At 34.4% G+C, this 18,329-nt stretch overlaps 1 protein-coding gene across 50 annotated transcripts in view; it reads right to left on the bottom strand.

Moving 5' to 3' along the window:
- Positions 1–18,329, bottom strand: part of SP100 (SP100 nuclear antigen) — a 91,641-nt gene that overhangs the window by 60,151 nt on the left and 13,161 nt on the right. For 34 of the 50 annotated variants that reach the window (XM_070620089.1, XM_070620090.1, XM_070620096.1 and 31 more), the window contains exon 2: positions 71–233. In XM_070620089.1, coding sequence (XP_070476190.1) covers positions 71–79 — 9 coding nt within the window. In that variant the 5' untranslated portion in view covers positions 80–233. Of the gene's footprint in view, positions 1–70; positions 234–13,210; positions 13,250–18,329 lie in introns of all 50 variants that reach the window. The other 16 variants (XM_070620047.1, XM_070620049.1, XM_008531762.2 and 13 more) reach the window with 1 other exon arrangement.

Genomic DNA, 18,329 nt, shown 5'->3' with positions numbered 1-18,329 from the left:
GTCCAGGATATCAAAGCATAACTTAGTCTGGGGCTGGTTAACCAGATTGGGACATGACAAATTTACTTACTTCATACATTTTATTGGTAATGAGTTCACGGTCGCGGAGGCCCTCAAAGAAAGGGTATGCTTTTTTAATTGCACTTGAAATCTCCACCTTATGTCTTTTGAAGTGCCTGAATACAGTCTCATAGAACAGCCTGTCTTGTGCGTTCTTGTCTTCTGTGGATATGCTGGGGAGAAAAGACACCATGAGAAAATAGTCATCAAGACTTCGAGATGCTTGTGGAGGCCATAGGATTTTATGTATGAAGGATATAGGACTTTATATAGGAAACATTTTATATTTGAAGGCTATTTCATCCATAGGATTTTATATATGAAGAACCAACATATATGAAGTAAGTAGTCCTGAGGAGGGACTAGAATAAATGGAACTGAAGCAATAAATGGAGATATAATAGAAGAAAGTATAGAGGTTAAGAAAGATTTATACACAGGAGTGAAAAAGTCAGCCTTCCCAGTCAAAGCCATTGTAAAGATATGTTCTCTTATACATATCTGTAATATTTTGTTAATTAAAATTTTTTAAAATTTGTATAAAATTGAGATGGAGTAAACAAGTCATCCACAGAACAATAAAAAATAATGGAATAATAGTAGAATCCAACCTTGAAAATGCACCTTAATTAACAACTCAGAGAAAATATCTCAGAAAGAGAAAGACAAGGTGTCCCTTCTCTGATCTACAGCTCTTAAGAGAAATACCATCTTGGATAATAAAACTAGTTCATAAATGATAAGATGTGGTTTGATAATGATATGCTATGGTACAAATGGAGAATTTCGCAGTAATATCAATTATTTCTCCTGGGACTTCTGCTTTCTGTTAATATAAATCTGTCTGTGCTATTGTCATATATAGTGAATCTTTTTAGGCATCTGAATTTCAGAAATTGCTGCTCTTTCCTGTGAAAGTAATTTTAAACCAGAGTCTGTATTTCTGGTTCATAGTTGATCATTTTATTGCTCTGATATTAGTGTTTTAACCAACATCTTGTGTCCCTGAATATTATGAAGACTCAGAAGATTTCTTTGTCAAATTAGACGAGAATTACTGGCACTTCTCAGTACCCAACACGCATCAGGGAATAATAATGTCACGCTATTGTGTTGAATTTTATTTTTCAAAAAAGTTTCTGGTTAAATTTTGCAGACTGCAAAGAAGTGTTTGTCTTTTCTTTTATTAAAAGCCCACTAAAATACTAAAAAAGGAACTGGGTTCACAATAACAAAGAGAATGGCAGGGGCAGTGAGCAGATGAGAGATTTCAACCCAAACCTATAAGACAAAAAAGGAACTCTAATTGCTATTGTAGGTAAATGATGCTCCCAGGAGTCAGGAAGCAACCAGTGTGCCCTGTGGAATGCTGAAGAGGCAGGGGGGATAATAAGGGAGTCAGGATCCTGAAAACTAATGTGTTATTTGTAAAACGAAGAACAGAACAGTGCATCTTCTACCTCTCAACCCATAAGGTGGCTACCTGGAGCCAGGCAGCCTCTCAAAGGCAAACATTGCTGTCCTGTCTATCACCGTATGTTCACTTGGATTGTTATTGGATTTCGTATATGGAATAGTATATCATGTATGCTTTTGTGCCTTACTTCTTTTGCTCATCATCCATGTTGTTGGATGAGTAGTAGTTTCTTTCTTTCTATTGTCGAGGCTATTCCACTGTGTGGGTCTATCACTGTTCTTGCCCAAGTCTCTTTGTGGCATGACTTTTTTCATTTCTCTTGGGTAAATAACTAGGAGTAGAATTGCTGGGTCATTGTGTAGGAGTGTTTATCCACTTTAGAACCTGCCAAACTGCTTTCAAAGTCTATTAGGAATAGCCTTTTAAATTTAGCCATTCCAGTGTGTGTGATGTGGTATCTCAAATAGTTTTAATTTGTATTTCTTTAATAAGTAATGATGTTGAGCACATTTTTATATGCTTATTGGCAATTCATATATCTTCATTTGTGAAGTATCTCTTCAAGTCTTGGCCCATTTATATTTTTGGGTTGTCTTTTACTTATTGCTGTGTAGGAGTTTGTTATAAATTACGAAAGAAATGTTTTGTTTGATTTATGTATTGCGAACATTTTCTCCCAACTTGTGGTTTGTCTTTCACTTTCTAAATCATTTCTTTAATGAGGAGAAATTTTTAATTTTGATGAAGCCAAATATATCAACTTTTTTCTTTTGTGCTTAATGACTTTAGTGTACTATCTAAGAAATCTTTGCCTACCCCAAGTTAATGAAAATATTCAAAAAGCAATTTACAATATAAGCACGGGTCTATTTCCGGATTTTCTATTCTACATCATTGATCTGATTGTCTATCGTTATGCCAATAGCAAATTGGCTTGAATACTATAGCTTATAGAAAGTCTTGAAGTCATTAGAGAAAGATTTTCTTGGCTTTTCTAGGTCTTTTGTTTTTTAACATATCTTTTAAAATAAAATTGTCAATTTCCACAGGAAAAACCTTTTGGATTTTTACTAGGTTTGCATTGAACCTATAGATAAATTTGGTGAGAACTGACATCTTAACAATATTGAGCTCCAGTCTGTTAACATTGTATAGCTCTCTGTTTATTTGGTTTTCCTTAATTTAATTTAAGAAGTGCTTATAGTTTTTAGTGTAGAAGTCACGCACAACTTCCATTAAACTTACTTCTAGTTATTTCATTCTTTCTGGTGCTACTTTAAATGGTATTGCTTTTTAAATTGCTTATTACTATTGTATGAAAATAGAATGTTTTTCAAAAATATTAATCATGCACTCATCACCTTGCTAAATTCGTGTATTTTAGTAATGTATTTGATAGATTTCTTTTGGATTGTATAGAAATAAGTAACTATGTCATCAGTAAATAAAACTTTTCTACTTCTTCCTTTCCAACAATTTTCTTTTTCTTTTTCTCCCTTATTGCTCCATTAGGCATTTAAATACAATATTGAGGAGAAGTGGTGAGAGTGGACTTCCTTGCTTGTTTCCTATCTTAGAGAAAAAGCATTCAGTATCACCATTAAGTAGGATGTTTGCTGTACACGTGTGTGTGTGCGTGCACACATATATATATTTTAAATATATGTATTTTAAATGAGACTGAGGAAGTTTCTATCCATTCCTAGTTTGCAGAGTTTTACCGTGGACAGATGTGGAATATTATCAAATGCATTTATATGGTTTTGCTTCTTTATTCTTTAAATTGGTGAATCACATTGATTGATTTCCAGAACCTCCTCTTAAGTAGGAACAGATAACCACAGGTCAGTAGACTTTTGAGGAAATTCTCCAAACAGCAGAAAGAAAGAATAAAATGAAAAAGAGAAAAAAGTTACTCCAGAAGAAACAGAGATATTATAGGAAACAGGAGAAACTTAAAAACCTCTAATATTTTTAGAGAGAGTGGAGAACACATATTGCACCCCAAGATACAATGAAAAAGGAGCTATCAAAGAAACAGATAGTGGCCTTAGATATTTTTTACAACTGAGTTTTGGAAATTGAGTAAAATTTACTAAAATGGTCATAAAATAAAATCGAGGAAATTTCCCAGAAAATTAAGTAAAGAGATTAAGCGGAGGAAAAATGAGTAAATTTGAGAGAAAATATAAGAGGGTAAAGATTAATTTAGGTGGTCTAACAGCCACCTAATTGGAGTCAAGAAAACGTGCAAGGAAAATGCAGAGGAGGAACACATCAAGAGAATTTTTTAAGGAGATACTATGGAGCAGAAGGACATGAAGTTTTTCAAAGGACAAAATTGGGTACTTAGACAAATGAATTTTAAAAGAACCAAACAAAGGCACATCATTATAAAATGACAACAATTAAAAATCAAAGAGAACTTAAAAGCTTCCAGAAAGAATTATGAAACCGGTCACCTGTGGAGGAATGATGGCAAGAATAGCTTGAGACATCTCGTCATTGACAGTAACTGTACATAGCCCTTCAAAACTTGGAGTGAATCAGGACAACTTCAGACATGTAGGGCTGAGAAATTTTACTTTAAAAACACCCTTTGTGGGTATTTTTCCTAAAATTTTATTTCCTTCATGTATATACCAATGCATATATATGAAGTTTTAAAAATGCATTTTATACATGCTCTTAAATTTTTATGCAACTACTGCAGTCATTTGTTGTCACTTAATGATGGCAATACATTCTGAGAATTGTGTCATTAGGCGATTTTGTTATTGTGTGAACATGATAGATGGTATAGCCTACTACACACCTAAGCTGTATGGTATTAATCTTATGGGATCACCATTGTATAAGTGGTGGGCTGTTGACCAAAATGTCATTATGCCACGCATGACTGTATTTTTCTTTTTATGTGTTGCTTGTTTCCAACCACGTCTCTCCTTCCTTTCCATCCACATCACTGTTCCTACTCCGCTTGCATAATTCATTTTAGGAACCTTGCATGTATTTGTCCCTAAATTCTCTCTAAGCCAATAATTCCATCTACCTATATCTATAACCTACCAACATTTGGCAGGGTTTTTTTCATCATATTACATTGTAATATTATATCATTTTATTTCTATGCATTATAGACAGTTTTCTGCATCAAATTTGTCTTGTACATTAATACCTTGCAAAAAAATTTTCTAAGTCCTCTAGTATGGTTCTAGTTTATCTATTTGTTTATTTTGTAAGTGTATAACATTGAGCAGCACACATCCACCCTTAGGAAAACACAATAGGATGGATTCTAGAAAAACAGGGAAGTAATCCAGTAATGAGGAAGATGTGAAAACTAGAAACCAGTGGACTCAATCCTGGAGACATTAGAGGGAAACCCAAGATGGCAGTCTGACATCAGACTGAGAACAAGAACATCTTAGATTGGAATAGGTGATGATTACAGCTTATAGATAAGTGCAATGAATGACAGCAATGTCATAGGGCTAGGAGGAAGGAATTTGGAATACTCTGTTATAAGGTACCTGTGCTACAGGTGAAATAGTATAAAATGTATTTTGCAAACTCTAAGCAACCACTAAAAACATTGAAAAAGAAGTACAAATGATATGTTAACAGAAGAGATAGTATGGAACCATATAAAATGCTAAATTAAAACCAGAGGCGGCAGAAAAAGAGGGGAAAAAGACAAACAAAGAACAAATACAATGAGTAAACACGGTACAGTTACAAACACCGTAGATATTAATCCAATAGATCAGTAATCACTTTCAGTGAATGGTCTAAAGACTCCAATTAAAAGCAGAAATTGTCAACATGACTCATAAAACAAGACTCAACCCAAGAAAAACCCGTAAATATAAAGACGCAGGTTAAGAATGGAGATAGAGAGATCATGCTAACACTAATCAAAAGAAAGATGGAATAGTTATAGTATTTCAAGGGAAACAAGACTTCCGAACAAGAAAAATTATCAAATCATCTCTTGAGCATTACATAGGACAAAGGGGTTGGTTTTCCAAAAGACATAACAATCCTTAACACACAGCATCAAATTATCTGGGGTAAACGTTGATAGAACTGCAACTGAAATAGACAAATCCACTAATACACTTGGATACTTGAACAACTCTCTTTTAGTAATTTATACACCAAGCAGGTAGAGAAGCAATAAGAATACGGTTGACCAGAACATCACTACCTATCAACTCTATCTATTTGACATCTTTAGACTACTCCATCCAACAACAGCAGAACAGACATATTTCTCAAGATCAGAGGGAATAATCACCTTCACCAAGATAGACCACACTGTGGCCATAACACACCCCTTAACAAATTTAAAAGAATAGAAATCATAAAAAGTATGTTCTCAGACAACAAAGTAATTAAACTGCAAACTGATAACAGAAAGATAGGTAGAAAATACCCAAACACTTGGAGATTTAAAAATACGCTTCTAAACAACAGATGTGTCAGAGAAGAAGTCTCAAGAGAAATTTAAAAATATTTTGAACTAAATGAAACTGAACATACAACTTATCAAAATGTGATGGGTGCAGAAAAAAAGGAGTGATTAGAGAGAAATGTATTCCACTAAATGTATGTATTAAAAAAAGAAAAAGGGGGCCGGTCCTGTGGCCAAGTGGTTAAGTTCGTGCACTCTGTTTCGGGGGCCCAGGGTTGGGATCGGATCCTGGGCGCGGACGTGGCACCGCTCACTAGGCCATGTTGAGGTGGCGTCCCACATGCCACAAGTAGAAGGACCCACAACTGAAATATACAACTATGTACTGGGGGGATTTGGGGAGAAAAAAAAACAGGGAAAAAAGATTAAAAAAAAAGAAGATTGGCAAGAGTTGTTAGCTCAGGTGCCAATCGTGAAGTCAAAGTTTAAAAAGAAAAGAAGAGAAAAGATGTAACCTCAATAATTTACATTTCTCTGCTTAGGAAACTGGAAAAGGAAAAGCAGCTTAAGTCTAAAGCACTAGAAGGAAAGAAAGAAAAATTAAAGCAGAAATCAGTGAAATTGGAACTAGGACACAAAAGAGAAAAATCCACAAAACCTAAAGCTGGTTCTTGGAAAAGTTCAATAAAATTGATAAACTTCTACTCAGGCTACCCAAGAAGAAAAAAGAGAGAAGATACAAATTATCAATATCAGAAGTGAAGGCAGAATCATTACAACTAATTCCATGGACGTTAAAAAAAAATAACAAAAAGAAATACTTTTAACAAATCTATTCCCACAAACTTGTTAACTTAAATAAAATGAACCAAATCCTAGAAAGACACAACTACTGAAACTCACACAAGGAGAAATGGATAATTTGAACAGGCGTAGGTCCATTAAAAAAACAGAATCAGTAATTAATAACTTAGAAAAAACTAAGCACTAAGCCCAGATGGTTTCACTGGTAAATTCTACTAAACATTAAGAATTTATATCAATTACCCATGATCTTGTCTAGAAAATAGAAGCAGAGAGAACACTTCTTAATTCCTTCTATGAGTCCAACATTACTATAATACCAAAAACAGATAAAGACAAACTACAGACCAGTATCTCTCATGAAAATACTTGCAAAAGTCTTCAAGAAAATCTTAGCAAATTGAATTCAACAGTGTGTAAAAAAAATTATGCAGCATGACCACGTGGAATTTATTCCAAATATGCAAGACTGGTTCAATATTCAAAATCAATCTGTGTAATCCACAACAACAGGCTAAATAAGAAATATTGAATGATCATATCAATTGATGCAGAAAAGTCATTTGATAAAACCCAACATCATTCATGTAAAATCTCTCAGAGAGGAACTTCTTCAACTTAAGAAAGAACATCTATAAAAAACCTATAGCCAATATCACGCTTACTGTTGAGAACCTGCACACTTTCCCCCTAAGATCAGGAACAAGGCAAAGATGTCCTCTTTACCACTCCTATACAATGTGGTACTGGAAGGCATAGCTAGTGTAAAAAAAGAAGAAAAGGAAGTTTAAGGTATAGAGTTTGCAAAGGAAGAGATAAAACTGTCTTTGTTTGCAGATGACATGATTGTCTATGTATAAAAATCCCAAAGAATTAAAAAAAAACTCTTGGAACTAATAGGTAAGTATAGCAAGGTCGCTAGACATAGATTCATATATGAAGGTCAACTGGTTTTGCACATGCCAGCACTGAAAAATCGGAATTTGAAATGAAATGAAACAATGCCATTCATAGTAGCAGCAAAACCATGAAATACTCAGGTATGAACCTAACAAAATGTGTACAGGATCTATATGCAGAAAATCATTCTAGAAAGAGAAAAATTCTACTTTGCTAAATAATATAATAGCAACTATCTTGACGTAAAGCTTCGAATTGTATTAAAAAAGTGTTGATCTGAGTGGTAAAGGGAAATTTGAGTTAAATAATTTCTTTTAAGTATGAAAAATGTGAACAATATAGTTTCAAATTCGATGCTAAGAATTGCAGAAATATAGGTTAAAAATAATTTTTAAAAACTGGAAGTAACCACTGGTTAAGCGAAATCAGACTCTATAAAACCTTATGAAACACTAAAAAACAAAATCAAAAAGAAACATAGCTTGCATTTTTGAGAGAAAAAACAACGAAAACAACAGGCATTCTAAAAGTTAAAACAGAAAAAAAAAGTATGAAAAATATACTGTTTAAAACACTAAATGCAAGTGAAACGATGATATTGAAAGGCACAGGATCAAAAATGGAATCCAACAAAAGACACAAGAAAGACGAAGTGACACAAAATTTGTTAAATTCAAAGATAGGGAAGTTATGGTGTTCAAATGTAAACAAGACAAAAATAGGAGTGTTCATATCCATATCAAAGTAAAATTCAAGAACAAATAATGGGACAAATGTTTTATGGATGGGAAAAACAATTCACCTTTAGTTTTTGACTCTTCACATATTAAAAACATGGTCAAAATACACAGCTCTGGAGAAATTAGCAAGCATGATATGCTATTTAATCTGGTAATCTAAAAACAAGGAACACACTATTTTTTCCCAATGTCCTTAAAATGTATATCAATGTAGATCATCACGTTGGCCACAAAAGAAGTCTCAAAAAGTTATAACCAGCAGAAGCTGAACAGACTGCACGTTAAAGCAAAAAGTCACCCAGAGATTTTATAAAACAAAAAAGTACTGTGTTGGGCCAAAGATGAAATAAAACTTCTGTTCGAGGGTATTTCAAAAAAAGAAGAAAAAGGAAAATGAAATGAAAATGAATAAAGATGGTTCAACATTAGGAAATCTCTTTATATAATTTCTTACATCAGCAAACACAAGGAAGAAAAAGTATATAAATATATCCCTAAATGATTTTTAAAAGGAATTTGATAAGAACCAAGAGCTACTTTTTAAAAACTATATGAAATAGACATTATCACAATAGAAAGTCTTCAAAAATAGCAAATATTACAGTGAACATGGAAATGATGATGTCATTTAAATAGAAAAAATGATGGCAATGCCTACTATTACTACCATTGTCTTACATATATTTTTAGAAGTTTTAGTTAATGCAATAGAATAAGAGAATGAAGTCACTGGTATAAATACTAAAATAAGATACAACATCGTATGTCCTGTGATTATATACATAGAAACCCCAGAGACCTAACTAAAACCCATAAAAACGAGAAGAAGAATTTGCCAACATGCATGAATAAAAACATAGATAAATAAAACTTATAGATTTTATTTGGAACAACATAAATTGAAAAGAAATATAATACTTCAGAAGCAATAGCAAATACATACGCATATATTTATAAACACCTGAAAAACATGGACCTAAATGAAGAAAACCCTAAAATCTTATTGAAGGATCTAAACAAGATCTAAATAAACAGACATAAATGAGGTACCCCCAATTAGGAAAACATAGCGATTTTAAAACATCCATCCTTTTGAAATTACTGTGTAAGTGTGGTGCACTTGTAATGTGCAATCCCACTGAAACTGGTAAGATAATGTAAAAACTTATATGATAGAACAAATATGAGTCAAACCAAGAAAAATATAAAAAGAAAGAAGGTAGAGGAAGATTTAATAGATTTAAGTGTAAAAGATATTAAAAGAAATGTAGAAAAATATTTTGACACATATGACAAAGGGTAAATATATCTGATATACAAAGATTCCAGCTTATTAATGAAATATGACAAATAACCCCAAAGAAAATGGACCTGAACAGGCAGCTTAGGGAAGAGAAAATGAAAATGTCCAATGAATATGTGAATACACACAAACTAAAACATCAATGAGAAATGGCTTCTCACTTATTAGATTGGCAAATACAATATCTTAAGTGACACTGCAGTGGGGAGAAGGTTCAGAGAAACAGACATCCATTGCTGGTATGAACGTGAATTGCTAAAGTCTTTTCAGAAAAGATCTGGCAATATCTGCTAAATTTTAAGATACACTACAGCTGGACCCGGAGTTAGTCCCACTTTTGGAACCTATCTTATGGAAATAAAAACACAAATATGCATCTTATAGAAACAAGAGCTCCAGAATTTTCAGTGGCTCCCCATTTCCCCCGAGTAAAAGCCAAGTCTTTACAGAGTTCAAAGGGCCCAAAAGGATCCAGCCCTTCTCTCCTGTCTCCCAGCTCGCTTCTCACTGGCCGCACCCTCCTCTTTGCTGTTTCTTGACTACACCAAGCACACTCCAGCCCCAGGAACTTGGTGCTGGCTGTCTCCTCTGCCTGGTTTGTTCTTTGTTCAGAGATTCACGTCATGAACTAACTCCCTCATCTCCTTAAGATCCTTGCTCCATCTCACCTTCTCAAGGAGGCCTGCTTTGACCAACCTGCTTAAAATCATAGCCCCAGCCTTCCACCCTGCCCCCATACTCCCAACCCTCTAATCTAGCTCTATTTTTTGTCCACGTCCTTATCACTCCCTAACATATTAAATTAATTACTTATTTATTTTATTTAGCGTTTATTGTCTTATTCATTGTCTCTCTTCTCTCAAAAATACATGTGCCATAAGCACAGGGATTTTGTGTTTTGTTCCTTGATTTTTTCTTGAGTACTTGATATGCACAAAGCACTAATAAATGTTTGTTGGTTGGATGCCCGTAAATATAAAAGCTTTTATCGAAGCAAAAGTTTTATTGTAGCAAAATACAACAATAACAACATAACACTGACCCATAAAGCTGAAAACAACCTGACTGTCCAGTTGGCTGAATGATTGAATAAATTATGGCAAATCTATACTGCTGGAATATTATACAGCTACTTATTTCTAGTAACTTAGATGGAGGGGCAGTTTCATTGATGAATAGAAACATCAAGTTCAGATTGACAGGTTATGACCTCATCCATTTTTATTCAAACCAAAGTAATAAAAATCTTTTATTTGTGTGTAAAGTTGGGAACAAATACTGGGAATAGCATGGAACTCTACACCCCAGGCTGTTAACACTGGCTTAATGAACAGTGCCAGAGTTCCACCCAGCTCCCTTCAGATCCTTCTTTTACTATTTTCTGGCAACCTCAGAAGAAATAGAAATAGTAGAGCCAACAGAACAAGACGTTAGAGTAAGTATATTTAATACTACCACAGCTTATGAGATAATATTGTTTTTATAAAATAATTAACTAGGAAACTTAGAAATTAAGAGTTTTGCTTTTAGATTCAAAAATAAAGGTAGGCAAAATAATAAAATATATAGGAATAAATTTAACAAATGAAACACAAGACATATGCTGAAACTACAGAACATTGCTAAGAAAAATTAAAGATCTCAATAAATAGAAACATTCATGGGTTGGAAGCGTCAATATTTTTAAGGTGGCAATTCTCCCCAAATTGATCTATAGATTCAACGCAATTCTTATCAAAGTTCCAGCAGGGCTTTTTGCAGAAAGTGAGAAGCTGATTATAAAATGGATGTGGAAATGCAAAGCACCCAAAATAGTGAAAACGATCTTGAAAAAGAAAAACAAAGTTGGAGGACTTATGCTTCCTGATTTTGATACTTATTTTAAAGCTATGTTAATTAAGACAGTTATAGTACTGACATAAAAATAGATATGTGGATCAAAGGAACAGAATTGAGAGTTCAGAAATAAACCCTTCTGTTTGGGGTCAGTTGATTTTCAACAAAAGTGCCAAGGCAATTCAATGAGGAAAAGATAGTCTTTTCAACAACTGGTGCTGGGACATTTGGATATCTACATGCAAAAACATTAATTTATACCCTTACCTCACACTGTTTGCAAAAATCACCTCAAAATGGATCATGGATCTAAATGGAAGAGCAGGACCAGACTCAGGGGCATGCATTCTACGCACTTACACAGCTCTTGTACCAGGTTTAATGTTGTGCTTTCACCGTTTGGAAATTCTTAATGGTTTGTGAACAAAACGCCCCCCAATTTCTTTTTCACTGGGCCCCACAAATTATGTAGTTGGTCCTGTGTAAGAAGGAAAACGATAAAACTTTTAGAAGAAAATATAGGAGAAAATATTTGTGGCCTTGGGTTAAACAAAAAGGTAGATACAACCCCAAAAGCATGATTCATAAAAGAATAAATTGGAATTACACAAAATTTAAATATTTTGTGTTTCAAAAGGCACCATTAATAAAATAAAAGACTAGTTCCAGTCTGGGAGAAAATATTAGCCAATCATATTTCTAATGAATGACTGCATCCAGATATGTAAAGAGTTCTTACAACTCAGTAATTAGACAAACAGCCCAGTTAAAAGATGGGCTAATGATTTGAACAGATGGTTCTCCAAGGAGATATATGGAAGGTAGCAAACACGTGAAAAGACGCTCAACATCATTAATCACTAGGGAAAAAGCAAATTAAAATCAAAATGAGATATCAATGCATAAACACTGAATTGGCTACAATCAAAGACATAAAATAACAGGGGTTTGCAAGATTGCGGAAAAACTGGAACCCTTAGACATTTCTGGTAGGAGCGTAAAATGGTCCTTCTGAACAACAGCAAATTAGTTTCTTAAAAAGTTAAACATAATATTGCCATATGACTCAATGATCCTACTCTTAGGTACCTACCTAGAAATGAAAATATACGTCCACTCAAAGACTTGTATGCAAATATTTATGGCAGCATTTTCCATAATGCTCAAAAAGTGGAAACAATCCAAATATCCATCAACTGGTGAATGGATAAATAAAATTTCATAGATCCATCCAATGAATACTATTCAGCAATAAAAGGGAACGAAATACTAATGCATGCTACACCATAGATGACCCTCAAAAACGTTATGCTCAGTGAAAGAAGCAAGAAGCAAACACCAATATGACTTATGATTCCACCTATATGAAACGTCCAGAAAAAGGAAAATCTACAGAGACTGAAGGTAGATTAGTGGTTGCCTGAGGCTGGGGGATAGAAATAGGAATTGACAGAAATAGCCACGAGCGAACTTTTTGAGGTAATGAAAATGTTCTAAACTTGCATTATGGTTGTGGTTGCAGAACTCTATAAATTTACTAAAAATCGTTGAACGGTACACTTAAAATAAGCAAATTTTATGGTATGTAAATTATACCTCATTAAAACTGTTTAAAAAATAAAGGCAGATGTGTTAGCTGAATAGACTCGAAGAAAAGTTAGCTAGCCACATTTTCTTTCTGGAATGCAAGAAAAAAAAGAAGATATGTAAAATATGAAAAAATTAAGACATACTGTGTAATCTGATGTTTCAACATTCTGCTGATGGGAATTCTAGATGGAGAGAAGAGAAAGAATGAGAACAAGGAAATCAAATAAAAAGAGGAAAAAAATTCTCCTTTTGTTATTGCTGAAGGGTGTCTTGCAATCATAATAAGAACCACAAGAGTCGATTCGGTCCAGCCATAACATTGGTTTGGAAAGAGGAGGCATGTGTGGGAAGCTCAGGAGCCCATGTGAGTGCCCCCAGGCATTTCTAGCAGAGGGCATTACTATGGACAGCCTGAGACCATCATGAAACACTAATGGGAAGTGCAGTGTGCTCTGTAGCAAAACTAACATCAGAAACAAATAGAATTTAGGTTGAAAAGTATTACAAAGAAAGCAGAAGTTTATTTCATACTGATAAAATGTCCACTTCACCAGACTGTATGGTAGAAGTCATGATCTGTAAGGAAGTATCTTTAAAATATTGAAGGGAAATATTTTACAGCTATGTAGTGGCAGAGTTGGGGCCAGAACACCCCCTCCCTAATCTCCCTACCCACCCTCTCACCTCCTACCCTCCCTCCTGACTGGCATTAGGTGGTGCCTTATTAATCACTACATTATATTGCCTTTCAAACTGGAGAAGCCTCAAGAATGACATTCACTAGGCCACAAAAGAAAGCATAATAGACTCCCAAGTTAAAAAATCTTAAGGAACACATTTCCTAACCACATATGATAAGATCAGAATAAACAATCAGGAAAAGGAAGGCCTCTCCCAGTCTATCCACTGAGAAATTTCCAAAGCTCCTTCTAACAGTCCTTAGTTTGAAGAGCAAATCAAAATAGAAATTACAGGTGATTAAGAAATAAACTCCTATGAAAACATTACGTATAAAAACCACAGACATACCCAAAGTGGCACAGAGGTGAACATTCATGGCCTAAAATGCATTTACTAGAAAACAAGATACATTGAAAAGTAAATTAAGTTTTAAGTCAAGGTATTGATAAAGAAATCAAGGTAATCCCCCCAAGAAAATTGAAGACAAGAATTCAGAAGGAAAAAAATATATAAATATAATGAAAAAAGCAGGATTTAATTAAATGCCAAACAAAAAATAAGAGTAACTGGGGCTAGCCCAGTGGCATAGTGGTTAAGTTTACACGTTCTGCTTTGGCGTTCTGGGGTTTGCAGATTTGGATCCAGGGTGTGGACCTGCACACTGCTCATCAAGCCATGCTGTGGCGGCATCCCACATACAAAATAGAGGAAGATTGGCACAGACGTTAGCTCAGTGACAGTCTTCCTCAAGCAAAAAGAGGGAGATTGGGAACAGATGTTAGCTCGGGGCCAATCTTCCTCACAAAAAACAAAACAGAGAGAGTAATGAATTAACAGAACCAAAAGGTGGTTCTTTGAAGAGAATAAATAGAACATTTGATCAACAGAACAAAAGGAAAATATAAATGAACAATACTGGGAATAAAGAAAAAGACATGCCTCCAGTTAAGGAAAAGATTAAAACTTTATAAAAGAAATCCTTGCATAACTTTCTACCAATAAATACGGTAATCTAGGAAAAATGATTACCTTTTAGGAAAATACTAATGGTCAAAACTGAGAGTTAATATGAGAACTAAGAACTGGAATTAACAGAAGAAATGGACAAGGTACTTGCAGGCCGACCCTAACCCTGCCCTCTCCCCAAACCCACACACACAGTTTCAAACAGTTTTATAGACAATTGCCAGCAATCTTTCAAGGAACATAAAATGTTCATATTAAATAAACCATTCCAATACATTTTTTAAAAAAATTTCAAATCATCCCAAAACATCAGGAAACTACTCTAAGTCTGCTATCAAGACGAGATAAATACAAGATAAAGGAAAATTGTAGGTTAATGTTGCTTAACACATAAGGTTAAATCCCTTAATAAAATATTAGCAAGTCCAGTCCAAGAGTGGATGACAAAGTGGTATGATGTGATCAAGTCGGTGTTATCTCGGGAATTCTAGGACAGGTCACGTTAGAAACTCTCTCCATGCTTTTGATTAAACCTGGCAGATTGAATACATCTGCATTTATCTGCATGCCCTCTGAAATCCTTCTAAATGCCTGTCAGAGAGTTACATGGCAGAAAGTAGCCAGGGTGAGAGAACAGGGGAGGAAAGGACATCAAACACCAGATTTCAAGCAAATATTTCAGAACACGGCATGTGGATGTATAAACAGGAGCCAGTTTCACAGAGTGAAGGCATGAGAAGCCTAATTGGACCTCTGAGTTCCACCATATACAAAATCAACTCAAAATGGATTAAAGACTTAAACGTAAGACCTGAAACCGCAATGTAGTGTACAGCATGGGGACTATAGTTAATAATAGTGTATTGTATATTTGAAAGTTGTTGAGAGAGTAGACCTTAAAAGTTTTCATCACAAGCAAAGCAAATTTTGTAGCTGTGTATGGTAATTGATGTTAACTAGACTTATTGTGGTGATCATTTTGCAATATATACAAATATTGAATCATTATGTTGTACATTTGAAACTAATATAATGTTATGTCAATTGTATCTAAATAAAAAATTCATAAATTAAAAAAAACCACAAAAAATATATTCTTATCATATAACCCATGATAGTGCTCTTTGGAATTTACCAAAAGGAAGGAATTGAAAAATTATGTCCACACCAACACCTACACATGGATGTTTATAGCAACTGTATTCATAACTGCCAAAATTTGGAAGCAACCAAGAGGTCCTCCAAAAGGTGAAGGGGTAAATAAACTGGTACATTCAGACAATGGAATATTTTTCAGTGCCAAAAAGAAATAAGCTATCAAGCCACAAAAAGACTGGGAGGAAACTTAAATGCATGTTACTAAGTGCAAGAAGCCAATCTGAAAATGTTACATTCTGTATGATTCCAATCACATGACATTCGGGATAAAGCAAAACTAGGGAGGCAGTGAAAAAATCAGTGGTCTGGCAACCACCAGCAGGGTTAAAGGGAGGGATGGATAGGCAGACCACAGAGGATTTTTAGAGCAGAGAAACTGCTCTGTATAATACTATAATGGTGGATACACGTCATTATATATTTCTCCAAACCCATAGAATGCACAAGAGGGAATCCTAATTAATCTATGGACTTGGGGTGATAATGATGTGTCAATACAGGTTCATAATTGTGACAAATGTACCACTTTGGTGAGGGATGTTGATAACGGAGTAGGCTATACATGTTTGGGGGAGAAGATATAGGAGAAATCTCTACTTTCTACTCAATTTTGCTGTAAATCTAAACTGCTATTTAGGTCTACATAAAACATATAAAAACCCACATAAACCCCTGAAACTGTAAAACTTCTCAAAGAAACATAGGACAGAAACCTTCTTGACATTGTTTGTGGAAAGAATTTATTGGATTTGACATCAAAAGCACAGGCAACAAAACCAAAAATAGACAAGTGGGACTACATCAAACTAAAAAGCACTGCACAGCAAAGGAAACCATCAACAGAGTGAAAAGGCAACTATGGAATGGGAGAAAATGTATGTAAACCATCTATCTGAAAAGGGGTTAATATCCAAAATATAAAGGAATCTCCTATACCTCAATAGCAAAAAATCCCAAAAACCAAACAAAAAAATAAGTAAAGGACTTGAATAGACATTTATCCAAGAAGACATATAAATTGCTACCAGGTATGTGAAAAGGTGCTCAACATCTCTAATCATGAGGGAAATGCAGATCAAAACCACAATGAGATATCATCTTACACTTGTTAGGATGGCTACTGTTAAAAAACACAAAAGATAACAAGTACCAGCCAAGAGGTGGAGAAATTGGAACTTGTGTACATTTTCAGAGGGAAAAGAGTGAGGCAGCCACTATTGAAAACAGTTTGAAGATTCCTCAAAAAAATAAAAAATAGAACTACTATATGATCCAGCAGTCTTATCATGAGTATTTATCTATAAGAATTGAAATCAGAATCTGGAAGAGATATCTGCACCCCAGTGTTTATTTCAGCATTATTTACAATTGCCAAAATGTGGAAACAACCCAAATGTTCATTGACAGATGAATGGATAAAGAAAACATGGAATATACTTACAATGGCATATTATTTAGCCTTAAAAAAGAAGGAAATCCTGTCATTTGCAACAACATGGATGAACCTAAAGGACATTACACTAAGCAAAATAAACCAGTCACAGAAGGACAAATATTGCACGATTCCTCTTATATGAGGTATCTAAAATAGTGAAACTCATAGAAATAGAGAATAGAATGGTTGCCAGGGACTGGGGGAGGAGGAAATGAGGAATTATTTTTCAATGGGTAAAAAGTTTTAGTTATGCAACATGAGTAAGTTCTAGATGCCTGCTTAAAACATAGTACCTACAGTTAATAAACAAGAGGAAAATTTTGGAGGTGATGGATATGTTTACTGCCTTGGTTGTGGTGATAGTATCATGGTTGTATGCATATGTCCAAACTCAGCAAGATGCATACATTAGATGTGTACAATTTTTTTATATATCAATTATACCTCAATAAATCTTTAAAAAATATAATTACTTACACAGGGGGAAACTGACAAGAGGCAAACCAATTTGGGATTCTGAATTGTGGAAGAGGTCCGGAATCAGAGGCACCATGAATTCAGAAGATAGGTTTGGAGGTAAAAATAAAAACTGGCACAATGAAGCTCACCAGTCAACTAGAGGCATCCCTTTACACAGATCCCTAATTAGGTTTTCACGTCTTATTCCCAAATGTGGATGGACACCCAATGGACAACTGACAGAATCTTCGAGAAAAAACAAATAACAAGGCAGGAGCTGGGAAGAAACTAACTCTTGAAAGAACCTTGGAAGAAACAGATGGAATAAAAAAAAATATCATCCTCAGTATTAAGGAGAAAATATTGGATTCATTAAAAAAAGAAAAAGGGATGGTGTAAAAAAGAAGTAACTTTTAAAAAGAGCTGTTGGAAACTAAAAGTATGATGGCAGAAATTTAAAAATCACTAGAAGGAAGTAACGAGCTAAGAAGATTTCACAGACGGTAGGTTCAAAAGAAAAAACATAAAAGATTGCCAAGAAAAAACAAAAACCAGGAAGCCTG

The sequence above is a fragment of the Equus przewalskii genome, chromosome 5 (assembly GCF_037783145.1).
Source record: "Equus przewalskii isolate Varuska chromosome 5, EquPr2, whole genome shotgun sequence".
Classification (NCBI taxonomy): Eukaryota; Metazoa; Chordata; class Mammalia; order Perissodactyla; family Equidae; genus Equus; species Equus przewalskii.
This window is presented reverse-complemented; position numbering and strand designations above follow the sequence as displayed.